Source organism: Schistocerca serialis, chromosome 7 (genome assembly GCF_023864345.2).
Source record: "Schistocerca serialis cubense isolate TAMUIC-IGC-003099 chromosome 7, iqSchSeri2.2, whole genome shotgun sequence".
Lineage (NCBI taxonomy): Eukaryota > Metazoa > Arthropoda > Insecta > Orthoptera > Acrididae > Schistocerca > Schistocerca serialis.
In genome coordinates, this window is record NC_064644.1 from 245874250 (window position 1) to 245901721 (window position 27472).

Here is a 27472-nt window from a genome sequence, read left to right on the forward strand (position 1 = left end):
AACATTTTATATAACATATTTTATTAGTTACAACATTCCACATATTTTCATTCATCATCATCAAATTTAATCTTCTTTCCTTGAAATGCATGAATATTCAGCTGTTGCTGCTGCATTTTCTTTTTTGCCTCCCAAGATGGATGTAGTGATACTCCTGCATCTGAAGTTAAAAGAACATCTTAAAAACAGAAATTCAAGAGAAAATAAATCTCAAAGCTCTACACAAATAAGGCATTTAAACAGACGTACCATTCTGGCTAGTTTTCAGTTCTGTGTTTTGTCTCTTAATGTGGGTGTTCAGTGTATGCTTTCTCTTGAGAGGTTCCCCTTGGAATCTTTTCCTCTCTTTCTCCATTACTGTTCTTCTTCCCTCATTCATGTGTCTATATTCATCTTTCACTCTCATTGGACCTCGCAACTCATCATTAAAGGCATTTTTGGCTAAAAACACGATACTCATGTTTAGTTTAATGATAATAGCATATAACCTACATTTGTAGTCCCAGATGAGGACTGATTACATGAACAATTTATAAATGAAGAAAGGATGGAGCACAGGTAACCACCCACTGTACAGCTGGGGTCTTGAATAGTCAATGTGCACTGAAAAATATCAAAATCATTGTTAAGAATTTGGATGAGTCCTTCCTTAGAGCTTACTGACTAATGAACTCAGACTACAGTGCAGGGAACTGTAGCTGGCTGGGAAATGTAACTTAACTGTACATAAAGACACTAAAGCGAAAAAGAAACTGGTAAAGGCAAGCGTATTCACATGCAGAGAGATGTTAACAGGTAGAATATGGCGCTATGGGCGGCAATGCCTATACAAGGCAACAAGTGCCTGATGCAGTTGTTAGATCGGTTAATGCTGCTACAATGGCAGGTTATCAAGATTTAAGTGAGTTTGAAGTGGTGTTATAGTCGGCGCGTGACCGATGGGACACAGCATTTCTGAGGTAGCGATGAAGTGGGGATTTTCCTGTATGACCATTTCACAAGTGTAATGTGAATATCAGGAAACCGGTAGAACATCAAATCTCCAACATCGCTGTGCCCAGAAAAAGATCCTGAAAGAATGGAATCAATGACGAATGAAGTGAATCGTTCTATGACAGAAGTGCAACCCTTCTGGAAATTGCTGCAGATTTCAATTCTGGGACATCAACAAGTGTGAGCTTGCGAAGCATTCAACGAAGCATAATCGATATGGAATTTCAGAGCCAAAGGCCTGCTTGATGACTGCACGACACAAAGCTTCACATCTTGCTGGGCCCGTCAACACCGACATTAGGCTGTTGATGACTGGAAACATGTTGCCTTGTCAGATGAGTCTTTTCAAATTATACCAAGCAGATCGACATGTACAGGTATGGAGACAACCTCATGAATCCATGGACCCTGCATGTCAGCAGGGTACTGTTCAACCTGGTGGAGGCTCTGTAATAGTGTGGGGCGTGTGCAGTTGGAGTGATATGAGATCCCTGATACCTCTAGATATGACACAGACAGTTGACACATTCATAAGCATCCTGTCTGATCAATTGCATCCATTCATGTCCATTGTACATTCCAATGGACTTGGCAATTCCAGCAGGACAATACAACACACGTCCAGAATTACTACAGAGTGGCTCCAGGAACATTCTTCTGAGTTTAGACATTCTATTGGCCACCAAACTCCGCAGACATGAACATTATTGAGCAAATCTGGGATGCTAATTTTAAATGAAACTGTTACCAGTCACTGTTTTATTTTTTCCACGACGCGTTTCGAAGGTTTAAACCTCCATCATCGGGTGGATTTACATTAGTTACATATGTGTGTATGTTGTGTTACGACATTTGGATGAACTTGTGGCACTGCCTAGTGGAGAAACAAGACACTATTTCAGAATATGGTTTTGGATAACTTTTGACAAAAAATTAAACTGATATTTAATGGTAAACTTTAATAAGTAAACTAGAGTACCTCCAGTAGTCACAGGTTCCTTTTTCTGTCGTAACACTTCACATGTATACTGCCACATTTGTAAACAAATATGGCGTCTGGAATCAGCTGGGTGCAAGGTTCGTACAGCAGAAGAGAAGACATAATCGCAAAGTGCAAAGAATATACATTGTAACAACATTATTACAGAATAATCGTTTAAACCATTTGGAGGTGTTTGTTTTGAGGTGTCAAATATATGTGTGTGTACTTCAGGTGGCATATAAATCCAATTTTGAAAGGTTAAAACCTTTGAAAGGTTAAAACCTTTCAAAATTGGATTTATATACCACCTGAAGTACACACACATATATTTGACACCTCAAAACAAACACCTCCAAATGGTTTAAACGATTATTCTGTAATAATGTTGTTGCAATGTATATTCTTTGCACTTTGCGATTATGTCTTCTCTTCTGCTGTACGAACCTTGCACCCAGCTGATTCCAGACGCCATATTTGTTTACTAATGTGGCAGTATACATGTGAAGTGTTACGACAAAAAAGGAACCTGTGGCCACTGTAGGTACTCTAGTTTACTTATTAAAGTTTACCATTAAATATCAGTTTAATTTTTTGTCAAAAGTTATCCAAAACCATATTCTGAAATAGTGTCTTGTTTCTCCACTAGGCAGTGCCACAAGTTCCTCCAAATGTCATAACACAACATACACACATATGTAACTAATGTAAATCCACCCGATGATGGAGGTTTAAACCTTCGAAACGCGTCGTGGAAAAAATAAAACGGTGACTGGTAACAGTAAACTTGTTGTTTCATTTAATGTCAGTAACAGTCACGGTAAAGCCTAACCTAAAAATGTTCGCATTTAAAGTTATATCTGGGATGCCTTGCAACATGCTGTTCAGAACAGATCTACACCTTCTTGTACTCTTACGGATTTATGGACAGCCATGCAGGATTCATGGAATTCCCTCGTGCGCTGCTTCAGGCATTAGTTTGAGTCCATGCCACGTCATTTTTTGGGACTTCTGTGTGCTTGTGGGGGGCCTACACAATATTAGGCAGGTGTACCAGTTTCTTTGGCTCTTCAGTGTATTTATGGTGTGTTTCTGTTAATCAGTCAGAAGTTTAGGGACAATTTCGATCTTTCCCATGTGTCTGACAATCACTCAACACCTCAACTATTAAGTTAACAATATTCCTATCATTAGTTGTATTCCCTCCAAGACTTTATATATATATATATATATATATATATATATATATATATATATATATATATATATATATATATATATATATATATATATATATATATATATTCGCATGAATGGACACAGGCAGACAGTGTTTGTTGGTAATGAGGATCACCCTGTGGCTAAACATGCCTTGGTGCACAGCCAGCACATCTTGGCACAGTGTTACACCGTCCGGGTTATCTGGATATATATATATATATTAAAAAACAAAGATGAGGTGACTTACCGAACAAAAGCGCTGGCAGGTCGATAGATACACAAACAAACACAAACATACACACAAAATTCAAGCTTTCGCAACAAACTGTTGCCTCATCAGGAAAGAGGGAAGGAGAGGGGAAGACGAAAGGAAGTGGGTTTTAAGGGAGAGGGTAAGGAGTCATTCCAATCCCGGGAGCGGAAAGACTTACCTTAGGGGGAAAAAAGGACAGGTATACACTAGCACACACGCACATATCCATCCACACATACAGACACAAGCAGACATATTTAAAGACAAAGAGTTTGGGCAGAGATGTCAGTCGAGGCAGAAGTGTAGAGGCAAAGAAGTTGTTGAAAGACAGGTGAGGTATGAGTGGCGGCAACTTGAAATTAGCGGAGATTGAGGCCTGGCGGATGACGAGAAGAGAGGATATACTGAAGGGCAAGTTCCCATCTCCGGAGTTCGGATAGGTTGGTGTTGGTGGGAAGTATCCAGATAACCCGGACGGTGTAACACTGTGCCAAGATGTGCTGGCTGTGCACCAAGGCATGTTTAGCCACAGGGTGATCCTCATTACCAACAAACACTGTCTGCCTGTGTCCATTCATGCGAATGGACAGTTTGTTGCTGGTCATTCCCACATAGAATGCATCACAGTGTAGGCAGGTCAGTTGGTAAATCACGTGGGTGCTTTCACACGTGGCACGATCAGAGGCAGAGCCACGTGTGAAAGCACCCACGTGATTTACCAACTGACCTGCCTACACTGTGATGCATTCTATGTGGGAATGACCAGCAACAAACTGTCCATTCGCATGAATGGACACAGGCAGACAGTGTTTGTTGGTAATGAGGATCACCCTGTGGCTAAACATGCCTTGGTGCACAGCCAGCACATCTTGGCACAGTGTTACACCGTCCGGGTTATCTGGATACTTCCCACCAACACCAACCTATCCGAACTCCGGAGATGGGAACTTGCCCTTCAGTATATCCTCTCTTCTCGTCATCCGCCAGGCCTCAATCTCCGCTAATTTCAAGTTGCCGCCACTCATACCTCACCTGTCTTTCAACAACTTCTTTGCCTCTACACTTCTGCCTCGACTGACATCTCTGCCCAAACTCTTTGTCTTTAAATATGTCTGCTTGTGTCTGTATGTGTGGATGGATATGTGCGTGTGTGCTAGTGTATACCTGTCCTTTTTTCCCCCTAAGGTAAGTCTTTCCGCTCCCGGGATTGGAATGACTCCTTACCCTCTCCCTTAAAACCCACTTCCTTTCGTCTTCCCCTCTCCTTCCCTCTTTCCTGATGAGGCAACAGTTTGTTGCGAAAGCTTGAATTTTGTGTGTATGTTTGTGTTTGTTTGTGTATCTATCGACCTGCCAGCGCTTTTGTTCGGTAAGTCACCTCATCTTTGTTTTTATATATAATTTTTCCCACGTGGAATGTTTCCTTCCATTATATATATATAGTTTGCATTAAGTGAAAATACAAAAAAAAATGTGGTGCGCAATACAAAAGAGATAAAATGGACGTTACAGGAAAGTGCAATTTTTTTAAAAAAATCATTACAATCACACAAATCTGATCCATAGGAAAAAACGTTACAACTAGAATTTTTTTTTTTTGACATACTGGTATTTGAGATGAAAATACCACAAACTTAAAGCCTCCCAAAAGGTGGTCATTGCCTACAGGTAATCCTGCAGTCACTGAACAAATTTATGTGTCAGTCACATGTATGGGCAATATTTCAGTAATAATAACCTCACAATTGACTGCAATTATGATATAAAATATGTTTTCACTGTCTAAAACTGTCAATAAGACAAATTCATACAAACATAATTAATTTATTAAATCTCATTTCTAACTGTCTGCCTTCCCATGGGAAAACAAGCTACATTATACTGAGGCACAACCAATTAATGGTAGGTAGCACTTGTACAACTCAAAGTCACAACTTAACATTTAGAAAGAGCAGCAATCTATACAACACAAGTTCAATGCACTGAATATCTAATTTGATTCTTACGCACACATGTCAAACTACATACAGCATACATTATCAGTCAAACCATTCAGAGAGAGACTACTATTGTAGCTTTGACACTGACAGCCATAGAAGAAGCTGTGACTTCACTGTTGAAGACTCTCCAAGATAAATCTGGAGTAATCAAAGATAAATCAGAAGTAATCTAGAACAACAACAGAAAACTATTTATCAGTAGAGCTCCACAAGGACTTCAACCCAGCTCCTCATGATGTAACTGTAACATTTTACCACTGCTCAGTTCATAAGACTATCAAACACAGTTACTTGTCATGTAATACATCACAAAGTATGTGTTCAAGACTGCTCGTATGCCACTTCAAAGTAATCGCTTCCAACTTCTTTGTTGCTATTGCACATTATTAATGCTTTTGGCAGAGGTCTGTTCTTTTGTTTTTTCAGAATAAATTATTTTGTCATCCCGTATGCGTCTACTTCTTGAGATGATTGTAATTTATTGATCACTTCACTACAGTGCAGATCCTTCTAACCTCCCAACAATGTTGTTTTGTCATGTTACCTTGAGTTGCTTACTTTCTCATAAAACAATAAATTAATAAAAACTTCAAATATAATATTGCAATAGAGTTAAAAGCCAATTTTTGTGTCTTTCAGCAATAAGCATTGTCGAGCATTGTCTTACAATGCACTTCTCAGGGTTAAGTATTCATTTCCTTTCTTTATAATATCTTCTCATCTGTAAAATGTTAGTTACTTATTCTACAGATTATTCGCATGACATATTGTGGTGTTGAGTGTCACACACACATCAGTACTTGCTGTCTATTTATAATGGAATACATACAACACTGAAAATTACTTTAACAAAGCCAGAGTGTGTACTACACTTCTTACTTTAGTATCATTACAATAAAAAATCTTTTCTATTTGTTAACATTTTACATCATTGGGAAGGTTATCAGAAGTTTTGCCATAAAATAATTGAACCCTGTTTTGAGCCAAATTCAACTTCAAGGAAGTGTAAGGAAAGTCATATTTATTTTTATTTTGTGTCGTATGTTATGGCCATTATTATTCCTTTTGAGCTGTGAATGATCATCTACTACATATTTCATTACAGAATATACAGTTGTGTTGTGAAGCTGCAGATAAGTGCCTAACTCTGACCATTTGACACTGATTTGACAGCTAGATTTTTGGAAATACTGTCACAGTTTCAATTCAAAAATCTATCTTTTGGTGTATGTGAACTCACATATCTTAAGCTCTCATGTGTACTTTCAGACAATTCCGAACAGATAACATATACAGAGCGTTATCCATTACTAACTGACCTTTCAAAACCAATCATAAACACAGGATATAAAATTAATTTTTCTCTAAAGTTACTGTTATGAAAAGCCCATTTACACACACACACACACACACACACACACACACACACACACACAGAGAGAGAGAGAGAGAGAGAGAGAGAGAGAGAGAGAGAGAGAGAAATTAAATTTTAGCTGCTTCCTCTTCTCTCTAGATTTCTCTAATCGAGACACACAGTGTACTACTTCCACAAGCATATATTTTAACAATATTATGAGAAGGAAAGTTGCGACTCACCATATATTGGAGATGCTGAGTCGCAGGTAGGCACAACAAAAAGACTCACACAATTACAGCTTTCGGCCATTAAGGCCTTCATCAACAATACACACACACACACACACACACACACACACATGTTGACGAAGGCCGTAATGGTCAAAAGCTATAATTGTGCGAGTCTTTTTGTTGTGCCTATCTGCGACTCAGCATCTCCGCTATATGGTGAGTACTAACTTTCCTTCTTATAAAATTGTTACATTCCATCCTGGACAAGCATATACTTGTCTAACATAATTTTAGAAAGCCACAGAAAATCTGAAACAATATGTAATTTCATATCATTCCAACAAAAAGTGAAGTGATTTAATATAATTCCAGTTGATTACAATATTGGGATTAACTGACACTTCAATACCACTGTGCCCACTCACATTCAAACTGCCATCTTTCAACCTAACTTAGGGTTTGGGCTACACTACAGATCAGTGTATCACCACAAGTAAGATTTTGTACTTGCATTTGTTCGTTTCACCTACTCACAACCAAACTGTCACTTTTCAACCTAACTTATACATTGGTCTACATTACAGATCAGCCTACCACCAAAACCTACACTCCAACAAAAATATATAAACACAAAAATTTTGTCTGTGTTCTGTTCTCTTCATGTATGTGCTTGTATGATGCCACAAGCAACAACACCATTATGGCATATTTGGTATCGATAGGTTCAGTTGACCCTAATATTGTATTTTGTGATATATGTCACACCAAAAAGTCTGAGTAGGCATACAACACTGTTTTTTTTTTTTTTTTTTTTGTTCCAAACAATCAAGTGCTTAGAACAGAAATTGTTAATAATTAGATTAGATTTACTTTCATTCCAATTGATGCGTAGTGAGGAGGTCCTCCAGGATGTGGAACATGTCAGAAAAACAACAATACATTACAAATATTTACAACTAAAACAAATAAGCTAATGTAACATTCCACAGGTCCCAAGTGGAATGATCGTCATTTTTTAATGAACACTATATGAAAGAGTCATTTTACAAATACTAATGCACTGAATTTAAAATTAAAAAGTTTTTTTATTTATTTATTAGGTAATAAACATGTAATACAACTACTATAATACTTACAATGAACACATTACTGCACTGAAAAGGTGCAGAAGTTAGATTGTACTTTTACACACACACACACACACACACACACACACACACACACACACATTTACAATGAACACATTACTGCACTGAAATTGTGCAGAAGTTATACAAATCAGTTGGTTTTACTGAGAAATTCATCAATGGAGTAGAGGGAGTTGGCCACCAATAAATCCTTTAGGCTTCTCTTAAAGTTAATTTCATTGGTTGTTAAGCTTTTTATGGCTGCTGGCAAGTTATTGAAAATGTGTGTTCCTGAATAATGCACACTTTTTCGTACAGGACTAAGTGACTTTAAATCCTTGTGAAGATTATTCTTATTTCTAGTATTGATTCCATGAATTGAGCTGTTGGTTTGAAAACGTGATATATTTTTAATGACAAATTTCATTAAGGAATAAATATATTGGGAAGCAGTAGTTAGTATCCCTAATTCCTTAAACAGGCTCCTGCAAGATGTTCTTGAGTTTGCACTACATATAACTCTTACTGCACGTTTTTGTGCCCGGAAAACTTTAGCTTGGCTTGATGAATTACCCCAAACGATAATCCCATATGACATTATGGAATGAAAGTAAGCATAGTATGCCAGCTTTTTCATTTTTATATTCCCTATGTCTGACACAATTCGCATTGCAAACAGAGATTTGTTAAGACACTTCAGCAGTTCTGTGGTGTGCTCCTCCCAGTTGAATTTATTATCTAGCTGTAATCCCAAGAATTTAACACTGTCCACTTCTTCTATCTTCTTGTCATCGTATGTTAGACATATACCTGTGGGACACCCCTTACAAGTTCTGAACTGCATGTAGTGTGTTTTTTCAAAGTCTAGTGAGTAGGAATTGGCTAGGAGCCAGTGATTAATGTCCACAAATATTTTATTAGCTGATCTTTCTAAGACTACACTTGATTTGCTATTTATTGCAATGTTTGTATCATTGGCAAACAAAACGAACTTGGCATCTGGTAATGTTACTGATGAAAGGTCATTGATCTACACAAGAAAAAGTAAGGGCCCTAAAATGGAACCTTGTGGGACTCCACATGTAATTCGTTCCCAGTTGGATGATGCCTGATAGCTTAATACTGTCTCTTTCCTAATAACACCCTTTGTTTCCTGCCAGGGATATAAGATTTGAACCATTTTGCAGCATTTCCTGTTACACTATAATATTCTAATTTACTTAAAAGGATATTGTGATTTACACAGTCAAATGCCTTGTCTAATGAATTAAGCACATTTTCACTGTAAGTGTAGATAGCCTTCTCAATATCAGAACCTTTTAGAAATCCAAACTGTGACTTTGACAGTATGATATTTGAGATAAGATGGTTATAAAGCCGACTGCACATTACTTTTTCTAAAATTTTTGAGAATGCTGGCAACAGTGAAATTGGACGGTAATTTGATGCTATTTCTTTATCTCCCTTCTTAAACAGTGGCTTAACTTCAGCATATTTCAACCATTCATGAAATATTCCACTGATAAACGACTGATTACACAGATAGCTTAATATGTTACTTAGCTCAGAATCACATTCTTTAATTAACTTTGTTGATATTTCATCATACCCACTAGATGTTTTTGATTTTAAAGATTTTATGATGGACATTATTTCTGTTGGGGTAGTGAGGGTCAAATTCATATTATGGAAGTTACTTGAAATGTCTGGTCTGACGTATTCCATAGCAGCATCTACCGAACCTGACAACCCCATCTTTTCAGTAACAGTTATAAAATGTTTGTTAAAAAGTTCTGCAACACTATACACATCTGTCACCAATGTATCATTTACTCTTAATGCTATTTGTCCCTCTTCATGTCTGGTTCTACTGGTCTCCTCCACTATATCCCATAATGTCTTTATTTTGTTATCTGATGACTATCTTTTCCTTGTAATATATTTGCTTTGACGTCCGTATTACAGTCTTTAATATTTTGCAGTATTTCTTGTAATGTGCTACAGCATCAACATCGAAACTGTTTCGGATTGACAGATACAGTTTTCTTTTTGTTTTACAAGATACCCCTATTCCTTGAGTAATCCATGGCTTCTTTGTAGACTTTGCTCTAACCTTGGTAAGTTTTGGGGGAAAACAGTGTTCGAATAAGGTAAGCACTTTATTAGCAAAAGTGTTATATTCTTCATTCATGCCATGAGCACTGTAAACATCAGTCCAATGAATGTCTCTGAGGAGTGTCCTAAAATAATCAACTTTTGGCTTATTGATTACCCTCTTGAGCTCAGATTTAACAGATTTTATATCCTGTCCAGTATCAACATTTAACAGAAGGAACTGCATGTCATGGTCTGAGAGGCCATTGACTATTGGTTTTGTAATATAATTTTGTTCATTGGACTTTTCTATAAAGATATTATCAATGGCTGTTTGTGAGCAATTGGCTACCCTAGTGGGGAACTTTACATTCGGAATTAAGTTGAATGACAGTGTTACTAACTCAAATAAGTTCTTATTGGGAGAGTCTTTAAGGAAACCTACATTGAAATCACCAGCAACCACTATTTCTTTGTTTTTGGTTGTTAAATGGGCCAGTACAGCTTCAAGGTGGTTTACAAACAGATTAAAGTTGCCTGCAGGTGCTCAATATACACTTAATATTATGAAGGATTTTTTGTGAAATTCTACTTCTGTTGCACATGCTTCCATATGCTGTTCTAGGCAAAATTTATGAATGTCTATGTTCTTAAATTTATGACAGTTCCTGATGAATGTGGCAACTCCTCCTTTCTCCATTTCTGATCTACAAAAGTGAGATGCTAACCGAAACCCTGTAACACTTAAAAGTTCTATACCAGTGGTCACATGATGTTCAGAGAGGCAGATTATGTCAGCTGGGTTTGAAGACTCTAATTCATCTATGCAGATAGTTAATTCATTAATTTTATTTCTCAGTCCTCGAATATTTTGATGCAATAAAGATAGCTGACATTTCACATTAACTGAGTTAAAATTGGGTAGAGTTAAAATATCTGTTGACTGTTGAAAATTCTTAACCAATAGCTGTTTATGCTGATGTAATAAGCTGGAATTATGTTTTTTGATTTCTTTCTCAAACTGAAGGTTTGTCTCAGTTCTAACCTCTCTTAAAATTTGCTTTCTTTCTGTCCTCCCTACCATAAAAAAGGGTCGTTTCTGAACCCTATAACCACTGATATTTTACCACTCATGAGAGTGCCTCCCCCCTTTAACTTTCCTGCTATTTCCCCAGACAATTTACCTTTCCCCTTCCTGTTGAGGTGAAGGCCATGCCTAGTATAATCCCACCTGCTGAGAGAATCAACAGGAACCACAACAATGTGTGACCCCGCACCTGACATAAGCAGCCGTTCCAGCTCCAAATTAACTCTCTTGACAGAAGAGTTCATATGAGGTCGGTCATGGCGCCCAAGAACAGATACAAACTCAACACTAGTATGCTTCGATGCTGATGCAATCTTTGCCAGGTCACACTCTATACTGTGCCCAGGATCTCTGTCAATATTGTTACCTGCCCCACCCACTAAAACCATGGTGTCCCTTAGCGAAATCTTAGCAAAGTGATCCTAAATCCTCTGTCACCTGCTCCAGACAAGCACTAGGTTTAAAAAAATTGGTGACCTGGTATTCTGATCCTAGTTCATACTGCAAAAGTTGGCCAACACCTCTTCCATGGGAACTACCTAACAACAACACTTTCTTTCTCTTTACTGATTTCCCTACATTCTTACTTTTCAATTTGCTGCTGAAAGTTTGTTGTGCCCTGTCTACACCTGCAACTGCTTGAGGCTCACCAGTTTCTAACTGAAGCAACAGGTCAAATCTATTTTCCACATTTACCATGAAGCTGTAAGACAAAGTTCTAGGCCTGTTCCTCCTGTTGTCACTTCCCACCTCTCTTTACCCTTCTCCCTCCTTAACCTGTCAAGATCTCCCCTGGCCTTGTCTAACTCAGCCTGAAGGGCGGCAATTTTCCCCTCCTGTTCTAGTATCGTCCTATCTCTACTACAAATCCTACAAAACCACTGATGAGTCTCATTTACTTCCCCTATTCCCATGCCAATAATGAAGACAATGGACAGGTATTATGCCACCAGTGTTTTTTCACATGTGTAAGAAGAATTTCTTCTTCAATTAAACAAAAGAAAACAATATGGGCAATAAATTCCAGTTAGTAATTATACAGGATTCCATATGTATGCCCCTAATTTCTGTACCTTTCTGATTTCTGTTCATCTTGGGGTATTTTGTAGACACTCTGCTGCTAGAATTTCCAAGTTTTTTCATAGTCTGTTCTTCACTGTGTACACTTTCACTTTTTACAATACTGCTTAAATATTCTCCTTCATCTGTTAAGAAAAAAGGATCCGGCTGTAATGATTTTAAGTTTTCACTGGTAGCAGGTCTTATGACTCTTTCATCAGACAAATGTTCTCTCTCTTGATCTGATGATTCACTGAAATTGTTATTGTCATCAGATGAAACATTTTCTTCACTTGCGACATTTTTCCTTTTTACAGAATGCTGAGGGACATCAGATGCCACAGGATTGGTATTTTTAGGTTTACTTTTATTTTTATTCACTGAGATATTAACACCTACAGCTGCATCTGGATATATATTAGGTTTTTTAATTTTATGTTCCCATTTTGCCTCATCTGATGTCTCAATTTCCTCACTAATTACCACATCAGAGGTAAGGTCTTCACTGCTAGAAGTATGCCTTATCCTGACAAACCTCCCAGGCTCATATTTTTGCAGATTTTCATTTTGTTTTGTCTTTTGCTTCTTATTCTTCTTTTTCTTCATTTTTGTCTGAGATCCGAGATCATCTAGAAGTGCTACCCAGTCAACAGGTTCAGATCGTAGTTTTCGTACATGTGCCTCCACATCAGGATGACAAGCCAGTCGTCCAAGGGCACGCTCAAGACAGGATGACTGCAGCTGTTGCACAAGGAGAGAAACAGAAAAAAAAGTTGCTCACTAAGACTGAAATGACTGCAGTAACCCACCTGTACAAAAATACTTATATCTGCAATGAAATTAAACATTTGGTAAATTAGGTGTGAACTACATAAAAGAATATGGATAACTACTAAATAAATAATTAATCGTTAACTAATGTACAACAATACAATGCAAATGTATTTACATGTTACACCCCATATCAATTATCTGGGGTGACATTAAATGTGGGCAAGTGCACTACCTCTGAGCTACCCAAGCACGACCCTCTACCCGTCCTTGTCCTTACAGCTTTACTTCTGCCAATATCTCATCTCCTACCTTCCAAACTTTACAGAAGAGCACTTGCCCGCGAAAGGCAAAGTTCCCAAGTTCGAGTCTTAGTCCGGCACACAGTTTTAATCTGCCAGGAAGTTTCATATCAGCGCACACTCCGCTGCAGAGTGAAAATCTCATTCTGGAAACATTCCCCAGGCTGTGGCTAAGCCATGTCTCCACAATATCGATTCTTTCAGGAGTGCTAGTTCTGCAAGTTTCACAGGAGAGCTTCTGTACAGTTTGGAAGGTAGGAGACGAGATACTGGCAGAAGTAAAGCTGTGAGGACAGGTCATGAGTCGTGCTTGGGTAGCTCAGATGGTAGAACACTTGCCCGCGAAAGGCAAAGGTCCCAAGTTCGAGCCTCGGCCCAGCACACAGTTTTAATCTGCTAGCAAGATGTTGGTATAGTATTATATAAAGATGAAGACTCAATACAACACAGGAAAAGGTGAAGAACAGCACCAAACCATTCAAAAGACTGGTCTCTAACCGGTACTGTGTGCGCCACATGCTACTGTCCCTCATTTGATTCTTTCCCTCAACATGTTCTGTTGATTCCATCAAGAATGGATGTGGAGATAAGTGCATTGTAAAAATGTAATCTGTATTAACAATAAATTATCACTATACTGCTTAATGCTAGTCAAGCATATGCCATCTAAATTAAACCCAGGAAGTTAAAAAAATGCTACTTTGGAAAATGCTGCTACTTTCTCAGTTATACTAAACAGCTGTTGTTGGTAGCTGAATGTTTACTTTATTACACACGACTTTTCAAAGAAAATATTTACCTATATTTGAATATACTGAAACCTATTTGTAGCACATTACTACTTTTCATGCACTTTTACAGTGAACATTCTTATGCATACTATGTAAGAGTTAATCCCCAGCTTTGTGTTATTTAGGTTGCTGTAGTCTCTTTCCAGGCAGGGGAATGCAATTACAATTACCTGCCTCCTCCTCGAAGTCAGGATAATCCCAAGCTTTGTGTTATTTAGGTTGCTGTAGTCTCTTTCCAGGCAGGGGAATGCAATTACAATTACTTGCCTCCTTCTCCTCCAAATAACATTCAAAATGGTAAGGAAGATTAATCAGAATTTGAACCATTATTTTGCTATATGCTTCCGTGAATTATTAACTGTGGAGCAGCATCACAGCTCAGGATAGCACAATGAACAGTTTGCACACGAGTGTGAGATTACAAAGTCCTTCAGGGTGAGAGTGTATTTAATTCATCTCCTCTTGATAAGCTTATAACTGATTTTATAGGTAACAATGGTACAATGAAATTAGGATACTAATACATAGACTACTTCCTTTGGTGTCATTCTTTGAAAACATCACTCCCCACTACAGCAGTTACTAAGTATATTTCATTTTTCTCCAAGTATCATTAGTGTTGACTGCGAGTTATGACTTGGTGGCTCAGTGATAAAGTGCCAGATTATAAATCCAAAGATCTGGAATTCGATTCCTGGTCAATCCCAGGAATTTTTTGCTGAGCAAGACTACTTAACATTTATTCCGATGAAATTCATGTATGATGCAATAATACGGGAGAAGGGAAGTTGCTACTCACCATATAGTGGAGATGCTGAGTCGCGATAGGCGCAATAAAAAGATTCACTCAATCATAGCTTTCGGCCATTAAGGCCTTTGTCAGCAGTAGACACATACACACACGCACTCACGCAAGCGCAACTTGCACACACTTCTGCAATGTCAGAGAGCTGAAACTACACTCTGATGCTCTGTTCCAACATTCTCCACTACAAACAACAACATAAACCTTTGGCGTACTTATCAACCAGGATACAAGTTTTAATAATCACCCTGCATTATTTTTACTACGAGTGTTGAGCATGTTTCATTACTGCTGCAGGTATCCTCTTCGGTAGGTACCCCCTTCTCTTTGTGATTATTTACACAGGATGATTCATGAAGTTATGCAAATATTTTAATTATGTTATTCTACAAGTAAAACTAACGAAAAAGTTCATGTAAACATAGGTCTGCAAATGTTTAGTTATGGCGTTACGGCTAATAAAAGTTTTTGCCTGGAATTTAGCAACTTTGCTAACATGAAGCCATCGCAAAACTGTACGAGGTTAAAGTAAAGCATGTTTTCTATTTATTTTGGCGTTATTGGTCTGGCGAGTCTAATAAATCATGTCCCAGATGTGTATCTGAAGTAGTTTTCCAGAATATCCAGAGAAGTAAAGATTATTATACATGTAAATTTTTTTACTTTCCATTAAGAATGAAGAAACGTTTATGTCACTATCGGCAACCGTTAGCGAGTTGTTCAGTCATTCCTAACCTTGAAACGAGTTGGTTTCCTGTATTTTTCAGTGAAAGAACATAATAACAACAGTGTATTTAAGTGAAACCACATAGTAACTGTTGTAGTTTGTTAATTATTAATGAAATGGGGATGCCTTTCAAATTTATGACAGGAATATGCCAATATGGCATTTATTTGTGGCAAATGTGATGGTGATGCTATGGCTGCAGTTAACAAATATCGCATATGTTATCCAACTCAGATGATTTTGAATGCACGAACCATTAGCCAAGTATTTGGAATGTTACGGGAGACAGGTTCTCTAATAATCAGTACGAGTGCTCAATACGTGAAGACGACGATGAGGATATTATGGACACTGTTCAATGTAGCCTGGGTACCAGTACATGACGTACCTCTCAATGATTAAAAAAAAATTGTGGTAAGGTCTTATGGGACCAAACTGCTGAGGTCATCGGTCCCTCAGCTTACACACTGCTTAAACTAACTTTTGTTAAGGACAACATGCACACCCATGCCAGAGGGAGGACTCGAACCACAGACGGGGGGCTCAATGATTAGGCATTTCACAATCTAAGGTATGGTGTGTACTGAAGTACAATAATCTGTATCATTATCACAAACAAAAAGTGCACCATTTACATCCAAGAGATCCTGCCCTTTGCTTGGAGTTGTGCAACTGGCTAAATACTAATCCGCAATTACACAAATACATTTTATTTACTGATGAGGCACACTTTACTTGAGATGGTATAAACAATTTACATAACAAGCACATATGGTCTCAAGCAAACCCACATACAACAGTGCAATGCAATTTCCAGCAGTGATTTAGCATAAATGTGTGGTGTGATACAATCAACACACACTTTACTGGACCATTCATTTTTCCAGTACGTGTAACTGGTGAGTCGTACTTACAATTCCTTCCAGAAGAAATTCCCTGCTTGTTCAAAGATGTTCCACTTGCTACACGATTGCAAATGTATTTTCAACATTACGGCACACCTACACATTTCACCAACACTGTTACTACACATTTAAATGAACATTTTCCTCTGAAATGGATTGGTCGTGGTGCTACACGTCTGTGGCCACCCAGACTGGCCGTTTTAACACCAATGGATTTTGGTGTATGGAGATGGATGAAAGACATAGTTGATGAGAACAAGTCAATACATGTGAGGCATTACTTGCTCACATTCTCAATGCAATAGACGAAATTAAGAACAACCCTGTGAAATTGAAAAGAGCAGCAAAATCTGTTTATACATGCATTGAACTCGGTGGAGAAATTTTTGAACATCTATTGTGAATGTATTGTGGAATTGTATGTGCTCAGTACAACTTCCGTAACACTGAGCTTTATTTTTTCCTGTTTAACATGAATTCACATAGTAAACAAAATAAAAATTTTACGAAATTACATCTTTTCTTCTTTGGATGTTCTGGAAAACTACTGCAGATACATGCCTGGGACATGTTTTATTAGATTCACCAAATCAATCACAAAAAAATAAATAGAAGTCGTGCTTCATTTTAACCTGGTACAGTTTTGCGATGGCTTTATATTAGCAAACTTGCTAAATTTCAGGCAAAATCTTTTATTAGAAGTAGCTCCGTAACTAAACATTTGCAGACCTATGTTTATAAGAACTTTTTTCTTTAATGTTGCGTGTAGAACAACATATTAAAATATTTGCATAACTTCATGAATCACCCTGTATACAGTTTATTTTCAGAACATTTGAGTTCAAAGATATAACTACTATCTCCAACGCATGTGATGTAGCAACTATCTTCATCATTTTGTCATGTTTGCAAACAACAAAAGCATCATTTCAGTTCTAATAAAAATCTTAGGATTTTTCAACTTAGTTGGTAACAGGGTTTGTTACAAACATAAGAAATGTTAGAAGGAATGAAAAAAGAGAGGAGGAGAAGAAGTTAGTTAGTTACATGTTCCATGGATCATTCTGCACGAGATATCATAATGATGTGGAACAAGTCACTTTAAATTCACATTGTAAATTAATTTGTGCATGCAGATACATTCTGAACATCAAAAAAAAGATAGACAGATGTGAATTAGTAGCAAATAACCCACCACCTTTTTACACAATGCTATAATTAAAATAATTCTACACAATGCTACAATAAAAGTGATTCTACGGAATAAAAGGAGTTGTCAAAGAGAAACTTTCTCAGTTAGTTTTCAAATTTTGCTCTGCTGTATGTGAAACATTTTATAACACTGGATAACTGATCAAAAATTTGCAACTATTGCAGCACTGTACACCTCTTTTTGTACTAAAGAAAACTTTAATGTGGAGTAATGAATGTCATTTTTCCTTCTGGTATTGAAATTATGTACATCATCATTCCGTTTGTACTGAAGTGGATTATCTGCAATAAACTCCATGACAAATACATATACTGTGAATAAAAGCAATCAACACACCTAGAACCTACTCACACCATGCTAGAAGAGGGGAAAGGACTGTTTGAAGTTATAAAGGATATGAGTAATAAAGTGTTTCTGGTCTTCTTTTCATAACTTTCTGTAACGTATATGACAAAGAGAGAAAAGGAAACTTAAGTATTGTATACACTGCATAAATAACATGATAAGGAACAGAGAAGTCTTTATCATGTAACTGTACATATTTACCAATTTTTACACATATTTTAAAATAAGAAATGTGTTTAATGTATTCATATAGTCTTATTTGGCCAACAAAACAGATTCAAATTCTACTGGACTGCTGGACCTTAGTACTAACGGGATGTCAGATTAAACACACTTACGTCAGTCAATATTTCTTGTAGTTCTCTAGTATTTTTGATAGCAAACTTCGAAACATCATCTTCTTTAAGTTTCTGTATTGGGGGAAAAAAGAAAAGAATTAATGACAATAATATCTACTACAGGCCTTGTCACATATTTCAAATAAAACTGGACGAACCTTTATATTTTGCAGTTCTTCTATCAGTCTTTCTGCTTTCCTTTTACACTTTTCAACTTGTTTTTCATTACCTTTCCTATTCTTAAGTTTGTTAATTTCTCTGGTCAGTCTATGAACAATGTGCACTTGGGCCTTCCTGACGCTGTGTCTCATAGACACTATCTGTTTTAAGTACAACAATAATATTAGATAATATTAATAATATATGCAAACTGTTAAACACAGTCACACTTAGCAGCCACAAACTACAATGTCACAGACAATAAAAATGTGAATAAACAATAATCACATATAGAGCAACTGAAGCACATAATGCATAGTGATAAATGGCTAAAATTTATTATGGGCCACCCACTTGTTGCATTTAAGCGAGGTACAATACAGATGATGGCAATAAGTCATCATCACGTAAGGAAGCAGCCTGTCAGAGGAAGCTCTAAGGTAGCAAACTACAAATTTTTTACCCAAAGACACATACACTGGGGAATATGAATCACTTGCATTGTGTGAATGGCCATTTCCTCGCACTACGTGTTGCCTCATGTTGATGTATTTATTAGTGATGTACCAAATATTCATAGCTAACACTTGGTTTAAGAATCATGAAAGAATATTGTATACATGGAAGAACCCTGGAGATACTAAAAGGTATCAGATAGATTATATAATGGTAAGACAGAGATTTAGGAACCAGGTTTTAAATTGTAAGACATTTCCAGGGGCAGATGTGGACTCTGACCACAATCTACTGGTTATGACCTGTAGATTAAAACTGAAGAAACTGCAAAAAGGTGGGAATTTAAGGAGATGGGACCTGGATAAACTGAAAGAACCGGAGATTGTACAGAATATCAGGGAGAGCATAAGGGAACAATTGACAGGAATGGGGGAGAGAAATACAGCAGAAGAAGAATGGGTAGCTTTGAGGGATGAAGTAGTGAAGGCAGCAGAGGATCAAATAGGTAAAAAGACGAGGGCTAGTAGAAATCCTTGGTAACAGAAGAAATATTGAATTTAATTGATGAAAGCAGAAAATATAAAAATGCAGTAAATGAAGCAGGCAAAAAGGAATACAAACGTCTCAAAAATGAGATCGACAGGAAGCGCAAAATGGCTAAGCAGGGATGGCTAGAGGACAAATGTAAGGATGTAGAGGCTTATCTCACTAGGGGTAAGATAGACACTGCCTACAGGAAAATTAAAGAGACCTTTGGAGATAAGAGAACGACTAGTATGAATATCAAGAGCTCAGATGGAAACCCAGTTCTAAGCAAAGAAGGGAAAGCAGAAAGGTGGAAGGAGTATATAGAGGGTCTATACAAGGGCGATGTACTTGAGGACAATATTATGGAAATGGAAGAGGATGTAGATGAAGATGAAATGGGAGATACGATACTGCGTGAAGAGTTTGACAGAGCACTGAAAGACCTGAGTCGAAACAAGACCCCCGGAGTAGACAACATTCCATTGGAACTTCTGACGGCCCTGGGAGAGCCAGTCCTGACAAAACTCTACCATCTGGCGAGCAAGATGTATGAAACAGGCGAAATACCCTCAGACTTCAAGAAGAATATAATAATTCCAATCCCAAAGAAAGCAGATGTTGACAGATGTGAAAATTACCGAACTATCAGTTTAGTAAGTCACAGCTGCAAAATACTAACACGAATTCTTTACAGACGAATGGAAAAACTGGTAGAAGCCAACCTCAGGGAAGATCAGTTTGGATTCCGTAGAAACACTGGAACACGTGAGGCAATACTGACCTTACGACTTACCTTAGAAGAAAGATTAAGGAAAGGCAAACCTACGTTTCTAGCATTTGTAGACTTAGAGAAAGCTTTTGACAATGTTGACTGGAATACTCTTTCAAATTCTAAAGGTGGCAGGGGTAAAATACAGGGAGCGAAAGGCTATTTACAATTTGTACAGAAACCAGATGGCAGTTATAAGAGTCGAGGGACATGAAAGGGAAGCAGTGGTTGGGAAGGGAGTAAGACAGGGTTGTAGCCTCTCCCTGATGTTGTTCAATCTGTATATTGAGCAAGCAGTAAAGGAAACAAAAGAAAAATTCGGAGTAGGTATTAAAATCCATGGAGAAGAAATAAAAACTTTGAGTTTCGCCGATGACATTGTAATTCTGTCAGAGACAGCAAAGGACTTGGAAGAGCAGTTGAACGGAATGGAGAGTGTCTTGAAAGGAGGATATAAGATGAACATCAAGAAAAGCAAAACAAGGATAATGGAATGTAGTCGAATTGAGTCAGGTGATGCTGAGGGAATTAGATTAGGAAATGAGACACTTAAAGTAGTAAAGGAGTTTTGCTATTTGGGGAGCAAAATAACTGATGATGGTCGAAGTAGAGAGGATATAAAATGTAGACTGACAATGGCAAGGAAAGCGTTTCTGAAGAAATTTGTTAACATCGAGTATAGATTTAAGAGTCAGGAAGTCGTTTCTGAAAGTATTTGTATGGAATGAGGAGGAGGAGGAGGAGGAGGAGGAGGAGGAGGAGGAGATTAGTGTTTAACGTCCCGTCGACAACGAGGTCATTAGAGACGGAGCGCAAGCTCGGGTGAGGGAAGGATGGGGAAGGAAATCGGCCGTGCCCTTTCAAAGGAACCATCCCGGCATTTGCCTGAAGCGAGTTAGGGAAATCATGGAAAACCTAAATCAGGATGGCCGGAGACGGGATTGAACCGTCGTCCTCCCGAATGCGAGTCCAGTGTGCTAACCACTGCGCCACCTCGCTCAGTTTTTATGGAATGTAGCCATGTATGGAAGTGAAACATGGACGATAAATAGTTTGGACAAGAAGAGAATAGAAGCTTTCGAAATGTGGTGCTACAGAAGAATGCTAAAGATTAGATGGGTAGATCACATAACTAATGAGGAAGTATTGAATAGGATTGGGGAGAAGAGAAGTTTGTGGCACAACTTTACCAGAAGAAGGGATCGGTTGGTAGGACATGTTCTGAGGCATCAAGGGATCACCAATTTAGTATTGGAGGGCAGCGTGGAGGGTAAAAATCGTAGAGGGAGACCAAGAGGTGAATACACTAAGCAGATTCAGAAGGATGTAGGTTGCAGTAGGTACTGGGAGATGAAGAAGCTTGCACAGGATAGAGTAGCATGGAGAGCTGCATCAAACCAGTCTCAGGACTGAAGACCACAACAACAACAAACCAAATATTCATCCATTTTACTCAATTGTAATAAAAAACTACTTGAGTGTAGCCCATGGGCCAGGTTGGATTGACAGGTAATAGCTTTATTTGCTAGAAACAACTGAAAATACTACCTGTACTCAGTCTTTTGAATGAGGTACAGCTGGATGATTGCAAAAAAAAGCTTGTCCACTACTAACGAATAAGATATATTCTGCAGGGATAATTGCCAAAAGTGCGGAGAAGGTACAATCAAAATGTGACTGACTTCAAATACGCCAAATCTGTCATGAGAATGAATGATGATGAGCAGCAAAAGTGATAAATATTTACATTAATATCCTGCAAACCACTGTGAAGTGCCTGGCAGAAGAACTTCCCATCGTATCATTCATTAAGGCTGCTTCCTGTTCCATTTCTACATACAGTGCAAGAAGAATGCCTCTGTGTCTGCTATAACTAGTCTAATGTTGTCTTTGGGATCACTGTGGGTGCAATATGTAGGAGGTTGTAGGATATTCGGGTCGACCGAAGCATCCGATCCCACCCGTCAGCTTTCACCCGTGACGTAAGCCCGTTGCGGTGTGTGACGTCACGAAGGCACAGAATTTAGTTTGTGAGAGTGGCAGGTTTGTAGGTGTCGTTTTGATGCGGTCGGTGGTGCTCTCTGGTGGTGTTTAGGTGATGTTTTTGGTTTAGTTTGCGAGTGTGGCGTCGTGTTTGAATTTTGGTAAATTGCTCTTTTTATGTCTTTGGTAGGTATGGATATGACTGACAGGGTCAACAGTTTTCGGTTGTCGGCTATGATGAGGGACAGTACGTTGTCTCTAGTAAAATTTCTTCAACTATTCTGATTTTTGGGTGAAGTCGTGAAGTGTTCAGTATGTCGTGAAGAAATGAGGCTTACTTAAAGTTCCGGCATCTCGGACCAGGGACGGCTGTATGTGGAGATGTTGTAAGGATAACAGGTCAAGGGAAGTGTTCGATCCCAATGTGTGGCTGTGAATGTTGGTGTTTTTTAGCTATATAGGTCAAGCTGTACGTGGAGATGTCGTAAGGATAACAAGTCAGGGGAAGTGTTCGATCCCAATGTGTGGCCGTGAATGTTGGTGTTGGTACCGGGAGATGTTTTTGAGCTATATAGGTCAAGGGAAGTGACGGCTGTATGTGGAGAGGTCGTAAGGATAACAGGTCAAGGGAAGTGTTCGATCCCAATGTGTGGCTGTGAATGTTGGTATTGGAAGATGTTTTTGAGCTATATAGGTCAAGGGAAGTGTTCGATCCCAATTTATGGGATCGGGAGCTGCTGTTGAGCCAAACTTTGGAGGTCATTTTGACTGGTTATTTTTGAGTTTAGGATATTTGGTGTAATAGACAATATTCTAAAGGACCATAAACCACGATTCCAATATGGCGCATATAAAGTCGTTACGTACACATTATGAGGATGAAAATACATCAAAAAACACACACACACACACGTTCCACAAAAAGCCTAATGACACTAACGGGACAAATGTGGGAAATAGGGGGTTTTTGGGTGGGGACAAACTAAATATAAACAATATTACGGTATATTGATATTTTTTTTTTTTACTTATGGACCGTCTGACAGCAACTGAATAAAACACAATTTTAGTGCCACTAAAATTGTGTTTTATTCAGTTGCTGTCAGACGGTCCATAAGTAAAAAATTATCAATATACCGTAATATTATGTGCAACTGAGGAAGACAGGACTACAAAAAGTTGAAGATGTAAATATAAACAAATTTAGACACCCACCCCCATACAAAACCACACAAAACGTCGAAAAAAACCGACATCACAAAACTCCCCAAATACCACTAAACACAATATCATCTGGAATCGGACACTTCCCTGACTATCCAAATTTTCAAAAATCCACTTTTTAGGCCGAAAAATAACGAACGAGGAGTAATTTATGAGAGTCTATTGTTTCCTATAGTTAGATATCGTACACTACTAGCCTCATGTAGAGCAAGAACACTTAGCAAATGTTTACTTAATTTTTATGAATTTTTGAAATTTGATAATTTTCATTTTTTTTGTTAAGTTTTGGGTTAGTTGCCTCAGGTGTGATTGAATATAAGAATATGATTTTTGCACAGTTTGTACGCCTATATGATAGCAACATACTGTAAAAATTTTAACATTGATATCTGGCTCAACAAACATATGAATTTTTGAAAATGAGGAGATAATTCACTGATAACTGTACAACTGATCTTATGGCTGTTGCCTATCATGTATGATAGTGGTGGGATATAATCAATTATTATTGAAGTAAGGTACTGAATTATATACAAAAAGTGGAAACATCACTGAAATTAACATTTATGTTATTTTGACATCTTAAAATAAATATTTTCAATTAAAACCCTTCGATGTGCGACTGTTTCTAAACCTGGTGGTGAATGTTGAGAACACTTATTTCTTCAGACAGCTTCTGTGACATAGAATAAGACCTCCCAGTTGCTGTGGTAAGCTCAAGCACTGGAAGTTTCCTTAAAATATTTTTCATTGGTACCAAACTTTGTCACTAGTAGATTTCTTGAATGATGTTCTTGGGCCAGCAGGTGGTAAAAATGCACAAAAACATCATTGTTTTCCAAACTCACTCTTTCAACCTCTGCAAGCCACCACTGCCTATCATACACACATGCCACTATGTCTTTCAACATTAAAGACAAGAGATGTAATTTCACTCATACAATGATCCTCATAAATATTGATTTCAGGTGTTACATAGCACTGAACTAAGTTTTCTGCAATGCCAAGGAATTTGTGGAAATGCATTGTTCCTTTAATTGCTATACAGTTTTGAAATCTGGTTTGAAGTGTTGTTTTCATATGCAGAAGCACTTCTTTCTTGATCAGAAAATGAATCCAACTGTGAAAAATCACTAAAATTAATATTATCCTTGCAAAAGACATACATGTCCTGTACTGTGAGAATTTGGTCTGTGATTCGACTTTGTAGGCTGGCTGCACTTACTTCATGTTTTGTTGTACCTCCTACTCCATCACATGCATTTTTACCATGGCAAGACGCAAAAAAGTGCCATTCACCCTACAGCCCAAAGTCAACTTTGTGGCCGCACAGATCTGGTTCTTATACTGACTACCACTTCCATCTGAAAAGTATATCACCTTCTCAATGTTGGGAAAATTTTCTTTTATGTAATTTATTATATACTTTTGAACACATGTACAGCCAAAGTGATGTGCTCCAAGTAGTCACTTAGAATGCAAATTGAAGAACTGCAAACTTCATCTTTCTCATTTTTAAAGTAGAGAATAAATGGATGCACTGTTGCCTGGTCATTGACCCAGTGGTACCCTTGTATTGCATCCTGAATCACAAACGTAAAATTTTCTGCAAAATCAGCTAGCACTATGCATTCAGTTTCATGAAGTTGGCCGAAGATCATCATTCAAAAAATCTATTAGTGACAAAGTTTGGATACAAAAGGAAAAATGTTTTGAGGAAACTTTCAGTGCTTGAACTTACCACAGCAACTGGGAGGTCTTATTCTATATCACAGAAGTTGCCTGAAGAAATAAGTGTTCTTAACACTCACCACCAGGTTTAGGAACAGTCGCATCTCGAAGGATGTTAATTGAAAATATTTATTTTAAGTATTTCAAAATAATATAAATGTTAATTTCAGTGATGTTTCCACTTTTTGTATATAATTCAGTACCTTACTCCAATAATAATTGATTATATCCAGCCAATATCACACATGGTAGGCAACAGCCATAAGATCAGTTGTACAGTAATGTGAATTATCTCCTAATATTCAAAAATTCATATCTTTGTTGACAGTCAGATATCAATGTTGAAATTTTTACAGTATGTTGCTATCATATAGGTGTGCAAAAATCATATTTTTATATTTAGTCCAACCTAAGATAACTAACCCCAAACTTTACAAAAAATGAATATTTTCAAATTTCAAAAATTCATAAAAATTAAGGAAACATTTGTAAGTGTTCTTGCTCTATATGAGGCTAGTAGTGTATAATATCTAACTACAGGAAACAACATACTCTCATAAATCACTACGTGTTTGTTATTTTTCGGCCTAAAAGTGGATTTTTGAAAAATTAGATACCAAACTCTGGAGATCATTTTGACTGGTTATTTTTGAATTTAGGGTATTTTGTGTAATAGACAATGTTGTAGAGGACACTTTTCTAAAAACAATCATGTCAATTGGAATATTGTAACTTAACCAGTGTAGAGACATTCAAATTTTCAGTAATGTCTCCAGACTGAAAAATCGTCGCACTTCTACAAACAAAAATTGCTGCCATCCAGTAAATGTGCAAGATAAATTATTAAAAAAAACTGTTTTGCACTTTTCAAATATGGGACAATCACATATAAAAAAAATTAAAATATTTAAAATTGGTCAAGCAACCATCACTGGACCACTTCATATGGATTGACCCACAAATTCTGTACGGGTCCCATATACTTAATATTCTAGCCTGGATCACAAGAGTATTTTGTAACTAATCTATTTTTTGACTGATTGCATTTTCCTAGTATTCTACCAATGAATTAAAGTTTGCAACAAGTATTACCAATGACTGAGTCTATATGATTATTTGGCCAGAGTGGCATTGGACTCCCTGAAATACTGGTTGTGGTGTGAGAATGAAGTCTAGATAAGGTTGAAAGGTGATGATTTATTAAGGGGTGGTAAATGCCAAATCATGGTTGCGGCAACAGCCTGACCTGTAGCCTACCTTAATTTTGACGTCAGCGTCTTATACGTGTACGCAAATTCACGATATTTATATTAGGTAATTGACAAGTTTCCGAGTGTTTTGATGAGTATTATTAACATGTCTTGTACATAAAGTAAGAAAATTGGAACAGAGGTCCATTACATGAATTTTATCAAAATTTATTTCATAGCCCTTCGAACTGTCGTACTCAACACTCACTGATATTGTGGTCATGAATACCATGTCCGGTCGTTTTGTGACGCGCATAATTTTACATTTCTGTATATTAAAAGCAACTTACCAATGTTTGTACCAGTTTGAAATCTTATTTAGCTATAACTGAATAACTATGCAGCTATGTTTCTGCCACCGAGATTGCTATTAATACTGTCTGCAAACTTATACATTGTGACCGGTAACGATAAATCAAATAAAAACAATCGCGATACAAATCACTGCAAACAAAATTGTTATATCGCAGAAAATCAATAGTAACAAGAATTTTGTCCGTACGAGGAGGAGAGGATGGGAAACAGATTTACAAATATGTTCACAATACGCTTTTGTAAACCGTAGTAATCTACAGAAAAAAGTGCAAGTGATAAAAGTTACCTCTGCAATTCAAGTACGATAAAAATATTTCTACAAAAAGTTCTATATTTACAACAAAACACAGTCAAACCTCATTATTCAATCTTAGCTTCTCCATCGTACACAAAACACATACACTACACCCACATGTCCTGCAATTGTAAACACTATCAAAGATCGACACAAAAAAGATGT

The 27472-nt window shown here is 37.4% G+C and overlaps 1 protein-coding gene across 3 annotated transcripts; it reads right to left on the reverse strand.

Moving 5' to 3' along the window:
• LOC126412436 (serum response factor-binding protein 1-like) lies at positions 1–27472 on the reverse strand. Of its 3 annotated transcripts, none has more exons than XM_050082032.1 (6): positions 27369–27472; positions 18756–18917; positions 18598–18669; positions 12415–13141; positions 250–441; positions 1–160 (listed from the first exon to the last, which is right to left on the reverse strand). In XM_050082032.1, exons 1-6 carry the CDS (start codon positions 27393–27395, stop codon positions 48–50), a joined length of 1293 nt encoding a protein of 430 aa, XP_049937989.1. In that variant the 5' UTR covers positions 27396–27472; the 3' UTR covers positions 1–47. The 3 variants fall into 3 exon arrangements, with proteins under 3 accessions (XP_049937989.1, XP_049937990.1, XP_049937991.1); XM_050082033.1 differs by having other exon boundaries at positions 27299–27431; XM_050082034.1 differs by lacking the exon at positions 18756–18917 and having other exon boundaries at positions 27369–27410.

Bases quoted from the DNA above. Each gene is read 5' to 3' on its own strand.
- LOC126412436 (XM_050082032.1), bottom strand. From the start codon at position 27,395: ATGGAGAAGCTAAGATTGAATAATGAG. The intron at 18,918-27,368 runs GTTTGACTGTGT...TACTTAAAACAG, and splicing joins AGCTAAGATTGAATAATGAG to ATAGTGTCTATGAGACACAG. The intron at 161-249 runs GTACGTCTGTTT...TTTTAACTTCAG, and splicing joins ACTGAAAACTAGCCAGAATG to ATGCAGGAGTATCACTACAT.